At 48.0% G+C, this 12,600-nt stretch overlaps 1 protein-coding gene across 2 annotated transcripts in view; it reads right to left on the bottom strand.

The window, feature by feature from the left end:
* Nucleotides 1-3,130: 3,130 nt before the first annotated feature.
* Nucleotides 3,131-12,600, bottom strand: part of LMO1 (LIM domain only 1) — a 63,458-nt gene continuing 53,988 nt past the window's right edge. The window contains exons 3-4 of one of the 2 annotated variants that reach the window (XM_063332125.1): nt 7,984-8,109; nt 3,131-3,649 (exon numbers count right to left, since the gene is read on the bottom strand). In XM_063332125.1, the coding sequence (XP_063188195.1) occupies nt 3,544-3,649; nt 7,984-8,109 (232 nt within the window). In that variant the 3' untranslated portion in view covers nt 3,131-3,543. The remainder of the gene's footprint in view (nt 3,650-7,983; nt 8,110-12,600) is intronic. The other variant, XM_063332126.1, reaches the window with a different exon arrangement.

The following is a 12,600-nucleotide window of genomic DNA, read 5'->3' as shown; positions in this document are numbered from 1 at the left end:
AACGCGGGGACCGAGGCACAAGCTTAAATGTCATACTGTATGCCAGTGGTCACTAAACTGATTAAGCAGTGGTTATCTTTAGCAGTAAAAAGGCTATCTGCTAATACTAAATGATTAGAGTCTAAAATGCCATTTACTCTGCTCTGATTCCTTGAATGAATATTTATGCCAAGTGATGACTATAACACCATCAAAAGGTTTCCGTGCTCTGCTCCGTAGAGTGGAAGTGATTATTCAACAGCAGGTCTGCACTCCAGCACTTGTTTCTATTAAGCAAATTTGCAGCGTTCAGACAAAAATTCATGATTGCATTGTCCTCCTGGGATTTTTATTTTTAAAGAAATCCCACCTCCAGTGCTCTCCGGGGCATGGGCTGTGGCAGGTGGACCTTGTCTGCTGTGCAGACACAGAAAAGGAGGATAGAGATGCTGCACAACTTCTCCCTTGTATTTTTTTTTTTAAATATAAGAGAACTGGACATTCGCTGCCCCCCATTCAACAGCAAGAAGCTGTGCCCTGTCCCAGGCTTTCCTCCCACCCACCCCAGCCACCAGCCGGGGCTTTTGCATGAAACAGCATCATGAAATTCCTCACTAAGTGTAAGGAATCGGACCTACAGCCACAGTGACAAATCGAGAGGGCTGCCCATCAAAAATGAAGCCCCTGCAGCCCGGTGGGGGAACGTTGCCTGCATTTCACAGCAAGAAGTGCAAGGAGACAACGAGATGCCCAAAGTGCCATCACACGTGAGTCATGGCCCAGTGTCTTGGTAGAGGTGCTCATCATGGGGGTTCAGTCCCTCATAATAAACCACCCTGACATTTACCCCTCGCCAGGAGAAGACTCACGTTGTTCCAGTAACATCCCTGCTCCCACGTTGATAACCGTTGTTTCTTCCATCCTTGGCTCCAGGCTTCCTCTAGACCACATCGCCGTGCTGCCAGCACCACACAGAAGGCAGCTACTGAGACCAGACCTTACCGTTGCTGTTTCAACTTGCTGGTTATTTTGTCCCATTTACCAGTCCGTGACCATTTTTTTCTCCAAGTTCCTGGGCTGCCTTCTGCTGGGTTTGCTGACTCAGCCTGGTGCATTGCCACATATCAAAGCCCCCCCCCCCCCCCCCCCCCCCCAAACCACCCCTGTCCCCAGATGAATCCAAACGTGCCCGGCTCAGCTACGCCTCCCCTGCAGAGCCAGTGGGGGGACTCGCACACGCGCAGCAAGACCTGGCTCACACCAACCAAGTGCCATTTTTATTCATCCAATGGTAGAGTGGGATTTCCCACACCAGCAGCCCCCTCCTCCAGCACACTCCTGCCTCTGGGGTGACATTTCTGTGGCTTTCCCAGAGATGTATGGGAGATGTGGCAGCTGTGGAGCCATTAGCTGTCATAAGCCAAGCAGGTCTAAAAAGTTACATTTTCTTCCTCCCTTTTTTCTGAAGCAAGGAGACCACCTAAGCCAAGAAAAAAAATGCTTTCTTAAACAATCCCTAAAAAATGGTTTAAGTACCATTGACTGGAGGACTTTTTGGGTTTTTAAACTGGTGCCAAAACTCTCCTTAAGAGTCTGAACTAAATCCGAGTAACCCCCCCAGCTTGTTTGGTGAGGGGTTTTGGGTTGGTTTGGTTTTACTGCTCCCATCCTCAGCATGGGACGACAGCCACGTGCTGCCATTGTGTGTTGAATTACAGCAAACCCCCTGGTCAGGGGGGTACCCGTCACTCTGGAGCACAGGCAGCAGCAGGCTGGCAGCCCCTTTCAAAGCAAGGAATCAAAATATTTGGGCAACAAGCTGCTCCTTCGGTAGCCCCAGTGTGGCCACCTGTAATAGCCTCTACAAGAGCATCAACTCTACAGTTTCTCAATATACAGCCCCCCCCAACCCCAAAAGGCACTAAAATGGAATCACAATTAAAACACCGCCTATCCGTAGGCAGCTACAGTTGGCTTTTTAATTGCTACACCATTTTTATGGCAATAAAAGGGGCATGGGGCCAAACACTTTATAATGGGTCTCCCAACCCAAAACATCTGTTTATGAGGAAAAATCACTCAATCAACCCACATGTTTGAGGTGGCTTCAGATGGCAGGTAATATTTTGAAGCACACCAAGTGCCTGGTGGTGTTTTACTTCTGTTCAGCCATTACTCAACCTAGACCTACATAAAAGCATTGCATGCAACAGGCAGAGTGGCACCAAGCGGCACTGCGTGTGGCATTTGCAATTCAGAGAACGCACACGTGACCCAGGACCAGTAACTGATGCAGTCACCTCGGAAAACAGTACCTGGTGTCTATTTATTAGAGGAAAGCGGGGTAAATCTAAGAAAAAGCAAGACAAAATAAATAGAATTGCAGCCATCCTTTACAGCCACTGGTGCGCTGTATTAAAGTGACACTCACAGTACAAAGAAATGTGTTTGGTACAGTCCAGTGGGTTGCACATGAATTGCATAACCTTGAAAATCATTGCACAAAGCATCGCAGCAGGAACGCAGTTCAGAGGTTTTCCACGGGAGATGCTTCAAATCCGATCGCTTTTGTTACACGGGAGGTCAAAGCACCTGGCATCGAGTAAGCGAAAAGGGCTGCAGAAAGGGATGCTGCGTCAGCGCCCGGTCGCGTTCGAACCCTGACATCAGCTCTCGCAGCAGCTCAGACCTGGAGAAGCGATGCCCCGCAGGAAAACCCCACTGCCTATGAGAGACTTGAAATTAATGTTCTGATCAATGCCTGGGCACCTCTTGGCAGGGCTGAAGGGAGCCTGTTCCTCGCAGTCCAGACTGGAGACGGCATATCAGCCGGCCAACCGGCACTCCTGGCCACGGAAACGCTCTGTCTGAATTCAGAGAGGTGAAAAGCGAGGCGAGGCTTGGGCAGGGGGCTCAGCGCTGCACAGCAGCCTCGGTGGGACCAGCGACACCGAGGGTTCCCAGCCATCACCCCCCCCCCCCCACGGCTCCCTTCCTCCCGCGCAGCAGGGTTTTGGAGACAAGTCTCCGCGTGGTTCAAGCAGAGAGGTCTAACTCTGCAGCAGCGCTTCTCCCCCCAGTCTGCGCGCCGGATCTCCTGCCTCTGTTCTTATTCACGCAGCTTCCAGAGAGCTGCATGTATATTTCTAACAGCCTGCTCAACACCAAGCACAGGACAGACAGGCTTTCAACCGCACGGGGAACAAACCACAGCGAAGATGACCAGGAAACATTCATAATTTTTAATTCACACCAGTAATAAAATTGCATTACATTTTTCATAAAATAAATGTTCCAGTTTATATACAGAAAACAGACTGTACAGAGCCCTCCCCCAGACCCCAAAAACTCACAAACATACAGGCAATGCAGTGCTCAGCTAAGCAGGCACAACTGTACATCTAAAATTGTAACTGCTTTGTGTTGGGGGGGAAAAAGTACTACAATGTATATAGTCCTCTCTGGACCAAGAATTAAAAAAATATTGCAGGCAAGCTGACAGGCGCCCTCGCTGCTCGCGCGGCCGGGCGCCCATCCCACAGTGCTTCAGCGAAGCAGGGTTTGCTATTGAACCTGGGACTCGAAGCTCCCGTTCAGCTGCCCTTCCTCATAGTCCATCTGACACAAGATCATGTTGTTCTTCAGGAAAAATTTGTCTCCCACACAGAACCTGGAAGATAAAAAAGAATTAACGGGCGTAAGTACGAACAGAGGTTAGAACAGGGGGAATCTGAGGCAGATTGGGTTTGAAGGCGACTCTGGGGACCAGAGTTTGATACCCAGGACCCTGGAAAGCCTGCATGCTTCTCCCCCCGCTCCCCTTCCCGCACGCTCCCTGTGGTTTTGCCGTCCTTTTCCCCAGCACAGTGATGCTCAGCTCCCAGACCACGGTTGTACGACGCAGCTCGGGAAAAGCAGGTCCCACTTTCTGCCGGGTCCCAGGCCAGCGGCGGGAAGACGCCGGGAGCGGTTAAGGGATTTGTCCCTGCAGATGAGAGGTGTTGGATCTACAGCCGGGAAATCAAACGGGCGATATTACACAGAGAGTGTTTGAAGTTTTTGCTGGTATCCACATTTCCACGGTTCCCTCGGGTGAGGCAGTATTTACACTAATTTCCAGGCAAGGACTGGCTATTAAGTCCTTCCTCACCCCCTTGTGTACAGTGCAGAACAATAAACAGAAATTTCCTGGTGGCTGGACTCCTAACCTTTATCTTCATTGAGTGAAGGGCACTGCTCTCTATATACCATGTAAATTGTTCTGTTTGTCTTGAAGTTGACAGAGAGGCTTGTGATATTTAACAATTTTATTTGACCATTAAGGTCAAAAAAGTTCCACATATAAGATCTGAGAGGTGTGAATTGACAGCCAATAGCCTTTTCCACCCTGCCTGCTTGCTCAAGAATCAGAAGCTAATCTTTACTTCTTAAGATAACAAATAACACTCTTCGCACCCAATTCAGGGGCTGGTTTTTGTCCATGGCACTAGCTGGGCAATGACAGACCAGAACACAGGACTGCGCCTCCCTGCCCCAGGCGCCCAGGCTTAAATCAGCCCCAGGGCCCCGAAGCACAGAATCACCCCGGCCCCTGTGCTAAAGGCAGCTCTGAACCGAGAGGAACAGGTAGGTACCAGCTTCTGGCGAGGCTGAATATTTAATGGGCTTTGAAGGAAGATCAGTGGAGATGACCCCCACCCTCAGGAGACACAGCAGACCTCAAATGCCCATCCATTTCCTCTGCTCCCAGGCAGAGCTTTGTCAGGGACATCGCCTATTCCTTGTCAAAAACGCTTTCTAGATTTGTAACTTGGGCAGTTCCAGGCAGAGCAGCTCCATAAAATATTTTCTGCTACAAGAACAGGACTGATCATTCTGACATGGGCGCAAGTTTTCTCCAACTGGACACCTGCAAATAAGCTGATTAATTTGCCAAGTCAGTCCAGAGAAAACTGAGCATTGGTTCTCACTTTTGTGATTTCACTGGAGATCTTCCATCTTCTTCCCTCTGCGGCACATGCCTTTGTAGTTCTGAAATTCAACCTTTTTTGTATATTAAAAAGCTAAAAATTAATATCAATTTAAAGTAACGGCTTTTATACTAAAAACCGTACTGCACACACACTCCTTAACGCCACCTTCCCCACCAGTAGGTTTACTCACTCCAAATAAGACAGCTGCTTGCTTTTTGCTACTTATTCCTACCTTAACTACAATATAAATCTCCAGGAAGAGAAAGGCAAAAATTACTCTTGCCACCAGCATCCCCAATGGCTGTCTCTTGCCAAACCTGGTTTGGGTTTCGGTAATGGAAACCCGAGCAGCTGGATTTCCTGCAACCCTTGTAATGCTGACCTATCAGCCAGTACGGCGGTGACCAGCTTTTATTCAGTATTGTGACAGCAATGATGGCCTTATGACAGTTTAAAGCACAGAGGATGAGTAGCTTTGTAGGACTTGCTGCAAACTTGATGTTTTGGAGCTAACGAAAACACTGCACGCTCGGTGAAAATATTAGAGATTTTACTCTCATGGATTTAATACTCTACACAGAGTCTAGCTACAGAAGGGCAAGTAAGCTGGAAGAGAACTACCGAAAGGTTTTCACAATCAAAAATCTTTTCATAGATGAAGAACGAGGTGGGGTTTCCGATTCAGAGATAGTTTTGGCATCCACCTCTGCAATTTTGGTGTTAGGGTTACTTAAACTCACTCTTCTTGGTTCAGCTTCCAACGTTGTCTGTTAGAGCAGCACTGCCATCCTGCTCTTTCAGGCCAAAATCTCTAGAGGATAAGTCATAAAAGTTTGTAGCTTTCTGATCTCAGACAAAAATAACAATCTACACATAGCTCCACGCTGCCCACTCAGCCCATCTTTCAGAAAAGCTCTTCCCAAACTGGGCAAATCCCTTGTGCATCAAAGCGTGACTCTGCCAGAAGTGGGGGATTACCTGGGCTTTCCTGGCAGGCAGGGGCAGCGCGTGGAGGTTATTTTAAGGGCAGAGAAGGACCGCACTTGAGTGCAGTAACAGCGTTAGCAATTGCAGAGGGAAGAGAGGGAGTGAGGCACTTTGGAGCCTTTGTAATAAAGGGTGAAATTTAAAAGAAATTCCTGAAAATGAAAACTAGGCTTTTCCACAAGAGGAGCTAGGGTAAAGTAGGGGTTTGATGACAAATACTCAATCCTACAGACTCCAAGGCCAACCCAGCACTCCTGCCTGTGCAGCCCAGAGCCGTGGCTCGCCTCTGCCAGAAAGGACATTAGAGATGCTCTAACTCTAGTATCGGCGTGGAGTCTGGGAGCACCCGTGGAGTCTGGGAGCAACCCCCTCCTGCCCGGCCTCCATGGGCAGGCTGAAAAAAGCCGAGCCTGAGGGCCGAGCCTGGCAGCACCCTGCAACACTCCAGACTCTGGAGACAGACCCCGCAACCAACCAGCAATTTCAGCTGTGTGAAGACAGACCATCCCGTGCTAGCTCTGCCAACGGCCGCACGCTGCTGAGCGGGAAGCACAGCTGTTGCAGGAACACGTTCAAGAGTGGCAAAACAAGAGTGGGCAACTGAAAGATTTAGCATGGCTTCTAGAAAGGAGCCCAAGGCTGGGAGCCACTAGATGTCACTGCCGCCTCGGCGCTGCCACCGGGCCTGTGGACGCCGCCAATATTAATAGGAGAGTTTTCTACCTTGAACAAACACCGCCTCCGCCTTCAGTAACCTGACTGAGTAAAGCCACCTGAGCTACAAACAGCTTGCCCGCTCCTCCTCTTCCCTGCCGTGGCACCAACCAGCCACAACCCCATTCATCCCCATGAACTAAGCCACTGTCAGAGGGCATGGAAGGACAGTCAGACCCCAGTTTGTATGGTCTCCTAAGTTTAGTGGGAAAGGTGGCAGGGGTTTTCATCCACACGTGCACTGTGTATGACTACTTAATGAAAGAGATCCCACCGTGACTTTTGTTCTAGGGTGAGCAATGAATTTTTAAGTCAGGCTTTTAGCTTGACCTTTAAGGAATTAGGTTCTCCATCTTCCCACGAGTTTTGTCATCTCTCTCACACCTTCACACAGGATGAAGCATTGACTCCTAGTTTCTTCTTTGGGAAACACAACCACAAAGCCGGAACAAGGACCCCAGCACAGCCCTTGGGCCCTGGGCAGTCCCTACAGCCCGACTAGACAAGCAGTAAGAACACAAAGCCCTTTCAGGCCTGTCTCAGACAAGGATGGATGGATGGATGGATGGATGGATGGATGTATCAGAAAGCGACTGTATCACATCTGGCTTTGTGGGCTTCCATTCTGCCTCCGGTGACCAACATACAGGGTGATGGGAAGATTTCTCACAGCCCTCCCAAACTCAGCTGGCTACAGGTAGCCTAAACGAAAACTTTGTGCATGACCCTTGATTATATTCCTTGATGTGCATTTTCCACTGGGTAAAACCCAGCAGAAATACACATGCCCCACTCAAAATTACACCATCAAGATCCCCTATTAATTACACAACAACTAAAGGGATTTGCTCCTAGTGTTGGAAAGGGCTTATTTAGAGTCTTTTTCTCCTTCCTGTCCCTTCTCTTTCTCCTCCTTCTTTGTCATCCTCAGTTTCGAGCCTGTCAGAGACCTGATTTAAGCAAAATAACATCAGTTTGCCAGAGAAGGTCCAGTTTCCATCGTCTGTGTTCTGCAAAGAGGGGAGATCCTGAAAGGACGCTGAAGCGGCTTGTTTTATTCAGCAGCAGCTGTGCCGTGTACAACCGTGGCCAGATCTGCAGTCTGTGTGCCCCCCTTCTCCCCCCCAACTCCCACCAGCTCCAAGGGGATTTGCAGTAAAGGGGCTACAGGTACTTACGTGCATCACCCAGGTCAGCCTAATAAACCAACCCAAGCCACGCCAGCAGGCTGCAAGCCCCAGACAGGTAGCGTGGATCAAACGTTTCCCCTATTTTGCAGGCAAAGGTATAAATTAGTTTGTGTTTGTGTGTATAATAACCGTGTCCTCACCGCTGGTTGCAGAGCTGACAGGCAAAGCAGTCCAAATGGTAAACATTATCTCTGGCCCTCATCACCATCTCAAAGGCAGGGATCAGTTTACTGCAGGCAGCACAATTCCCGGTGGTACCAAAGAGCCTGCCAAAGAAGCACAATCATTAGAAGCCATTTTAATTAAATGGTGGAAGGACTAATTAAGTGTAATTAGCAGTATCAAATACTGTATTGCACCAATAAATAGAAGTTGCAGTCTCCATTTCGCTGACCAACCAGTGTGCGGGAACTTGGGATAAAACTGCCTGGTGAGCAGGCTCCAATTGCCGAGATGAAACTTCATTTGGTTTGCGAGCCTAGGGCTAATTTGCTGTCTAATGGAGAAAAGCATTAAACACTTAGAGCGCTATTTTGGGGCTCACAAAATTTCAGTCAAAAACTATCTGCCTCCCCGCAGCGGTGGGGCAGGTGCTCGGAGCCGCTCGTCCTCCTCCGCGTGTGCTTGCCCTGTCTGCGCTCGGCCACCACCCAACGGAGCGGGGTGGGCTGGCCACCTCGCAGCGAGACGCAGAAGACCTGGCAAACTTTGCCAACCCCGGCCGGCAGCGCCGTAATACAGCTCAGGAAGAACCTCGCTGACCTGCTGTTTAAAGCTAAAAAAGGACAATTTCTCTCCCGACGAGTACAACAGCGTTTTGCAAGGCGTCTCGGAGAGCAAGCCCTCCTCCCCTGTCTGCGCCCCCCCTCCTCCCGCCCCCCCCCCGGTCCCTCCCGGGAGCCAGCTAAGCCCTTCCACCGAGACCCGAACAGCATGCTCAGCCGTTCCACTTCAGCTCCCCTGTCCTCGAGGACAGCCCTTCAGCACTGGAAGCTTTGCCATTTTCATCTTGGCTTTCACTATCTGTCTCCCCAGATGTCTGCTGCTGTTACAGCTCCCGCCGGGGGACTCAACCAAGACTGCAGCATCCTTCCCCTGGCCCCCTTCTCCGAGATGTCCCCGCAGACCCCTGCGCGAGCCACGGGCAGCACGCCACTGCGGTGTTAAAGCCACACGAACCCGCTGGGGCACGAATCAACAGGCCGACAAAACCAAGCTTCACCCGAGACTGTGGTCAATACGCATGTGGCTAGCTACTTTGCTTAGGAGATGATAAAAATCGTATTCTTGGGGCGACGAGCCTCAAGACGTACGGTTCCTGCTGACCATTAGCTCCGCGTGTGCAACGCGTCACTGCCCGCAGACAGATTTGGGCTCGCGGTTTGTTTCAAGCCATTGGTTCTGGCTGATTCCACAACAGGCAGGATGAGAAGCATCAGGAAAATCTATAACCAATTTCTAAACCTGCAATTTGCCAAGCTAATCAATACTAATTATTACTGGCCAGTAATTGTGAATTAAAATGCCCAGCGATGTTATAGAAACCTCCACACAACTCTCCCAGCCGCCCACAGTGCTGTGCTACTGCAGTCAGCTTGCTCTTCAGCTATAAAAAAAAAAAAGCTACCTTTGTTTTTCATTAGAAGCGGTATCAGTGGTCTTTCATTACACCCGGCTGGAAAACCCCAAGACTTCCTATGAAGAAAAAGCACTATATTTTTCCTGAAAGTTAAACAACACAAACCAGACGGAAACACTTGTGTTATAATGGGGCAGGACAGAAAAATCGCGACGGGAGGACCAAAATTTTTTCCTTTAAGATCCATCATATCAGGGCTGAAAGGCAGAGTAAAATCCCAGCTCTGTAGTTCGCACTGGCAAACTCGGGCCATGCAATGGGTAACGGGGCAGCCCCTTTCCCCCTGCAAGCTGGCCCCGGCTTGCTCCTGCTCCCGCAGGCAGGGGAGGCAGCTGAGCACGGTGCTCGGCTGCCTGATGCCAGCAGACGGGACTGAAATAACGTGGCACTGAAAAGTGAACAGGTCTCCACCTCGAAACGCCCTGGCTCTCATTCAGCACCCGCTCACAAATCAAGCCATTAATACAGACATCCCTCCCTCCCTCCCTCCCCCCAGCGAGCTGCCCCCTTCTACGGTACCGCACTTGGCCATAGCAAAACCTGACAGCTTTTGTTGGGGTTTTGCCATTTTCCATAAGACCAGGCATCCGTTTTTAGAGTACCCAAGTCACAGCAAACTCAAAAAATGAGTCCAATACGTGTTAGGCAGGGAAAGAGGGAGGTTAATCCTAGATTTGCTCTGTGCCCAGCACTGCTACATGCACAAGTATAAAATATCCATTATTCATTAGCATCACAGTTGTGTGGAGCTCAATCTAGATTAAACAAAATAAAGGGGCCCCAGACAGCACCATTTGCATTGTTAAGCAGGCGCTTTTCTTCAGCCTTCAAATAGGAGACTTTTCTAAATGGAAATGATGGGGAAATTTGGACAGATGTTCACTTAACTATTTAAACAGTTAGCTTAAGAAACATGAAAAATGTATTTGGCATCGTATTCACCTGTCTCCTTTCAGGGGGTTTGGGGGTAAACCAATTGTTAAACAGCTTTGACTGTTTGCATAAGATCTGAAGCTTATGTTCTGTCCAGCTGAAATCGTGTTGCCTTCTAATATCTACATAAACGTAGCTTCCAGCTAGTCAGTGTGCTAAGCTTTTTCTCTTCTATCAAGTTTCACAGTCCTCCATACCCTCCCTTTCCCAACAGATGAACATTTCACACTTATTCTAGCACTTCCTAATTTTAATCTGCTTTTCAGGGAGTGATTTAAGAGCCCTGTATATTCACGACGCTTCTAAAAATAACGCTGTAACTTGTAGCTCAGTGAACGTGATTATTATTTTTTTTTTTAATCTGCTGGAAGAAAAAGCAAAGTGAACACGGATTTTTGCCTTTTGTGTTTGCTTGTTAAAAAACCTGCCACCTCTGCTACCTATTTACCCAGAAGCTACTTGCGCTGAAACTTTTTGAGGTGGGGAGCTTAACATTACTGGAGGAGGGAGAGAAGACAAGGAGCCCCATCTGTGGTTAAATTTAAAATAACCCCACACGAACAAACCGATCTGCATTCTGTCCCCCAGACACATTCATAACAGATGCAATACTCTCTCGCACATTCACGCACACAAAGTTGAAGCGCATTAGAAAAACCTATCAGAAGATGCTCGGCAGCTACTTACCAGCTTGGAGCCATTGGCATAAAAGAAGCTGGAAATACAGAAAGGTTTCACTTTGGAGTTGTTTTGCTTCTCCTAAAAAACTCTTTTTTCTTCCCCCCCCCCCCATCTCCCTTTGAAGTTAAAACGCAACAATTTTTAAGTACAGATTTATTTCCCCTTATGTAACAGGAAGACCTAGCCAGCTTGTAAATAAGCATAGACTATGCAGATTTAAAATTTAGCACAATTAAACTTTTACCCTGTGGTAGTAATTATGTTTAATGGCTCTTAGCCTGAACTTAACCATGTCTATTGTTGTCAGCCAGTCTAAAAGCAGGAGTTTGTCCAAGGACAATTTTCTGTAGTTTATAGGCACACTAAAAACCCCGCTACGCGCTGTTCTCATTGGCCATTGATGTCAGTGTGTATAGCAGAAATTAAAGCTAATTGGCATACAGGAGCAGCAGTGAATGCAAATGAATTAATGGGAAAAGAAGGGAGCGCTCCTGGAAGCGGTAGCAACAGTTGAAGGATGCTTTTTATGTAGTCTGGTCAGGGCTAAAGGGTAGTCTTCTGCACGATGATCCAGACCTCACCAGCTCCGTCAATACACCTGAAGTTAATTCAAACTATAGTAAAGTCAACAGCACCCTGCAGGTTTTGGGGGGAAAAAGAATGGTAAAGGGTCCTTACTACAGGGAAAACAGGAAGAAACTTCTCATATGAACACATTAAGTTTAGCACCTTTCAAAAGATTTTTTCCTTCTCTGACCAAAATGTGCGGAGTGGCTAAACTGAGAACCTGATTGCCTATTTCTGTCACCACTAGAAACAACAATCTGTTTTAGTCATTGCCTACAACGAGAGAGTCCCCATTTCTTCTCGTCTCTAGTCTGGTGTCTGACTAGCTAGCAGTTTGCAATCAAGAAAGGAAGAAAACCTTCCCTCCACAGTGAGTGAAAATTTTGGAGTTGTTGACTTCACAGGAGACCAAAAAAAAAAAAGCAACCAGGACAGGCACATATAAATAATGAGTGGTACAGAGAGGACAGGTCGGGAGTGTCAATCGGATTTTTCTTTAAACAACACAAGAACAAGACATGTTCAAAATTAAACAGCTGAGTTGAGACTGATAATTCCCCCAAAACGAGGCTTTGTCAATGCTGAAAGGAAAGAATTAGGAGTTGGAAGAGGACTAAACGCTTACCTACAGATAAATACCTATATTTGTAGGTATTATGTACAGCTACATATTTCTCTCTATATTTGTATACCCAGATTATCTGGATATAAAAGTTTTTGAAGAGCTATCGAACCCCATGGTCATATCCTCTCTGGCTAGTAGGTGAAACAGGTTTTTCCATACACCTTCCCTATATGTCTGCTGCCATTTATTTCCTATAGGATCTGCTGTAGAAGACAAATTGCTTTACGCACCTGAACCTCATCATCCTGAAAAGAAAAGGTTTTGCCCCTACTATTTGCAACAAACCAACAACTAGTTTTCCAGTGAGGACGG

This window comes from Chroicocephalus ridibundus, chromosome 4, assembly GCF_963924245.1.
Source record: "Chroicocephalus ridibundus chromosome 4, bChrRid1.1, whole genome shotgun sequence".
NCBI lineage: Eukaryota > Metazoa > Chordata > Aves > Charadriiformes > Laridae > Chroicocephalus > Chroicocephalus ridibundus.
Note: the sequence above shows the minus strand (reverse complement) of the source record. Positions and strands in the feature narration are given on the sequence as shown.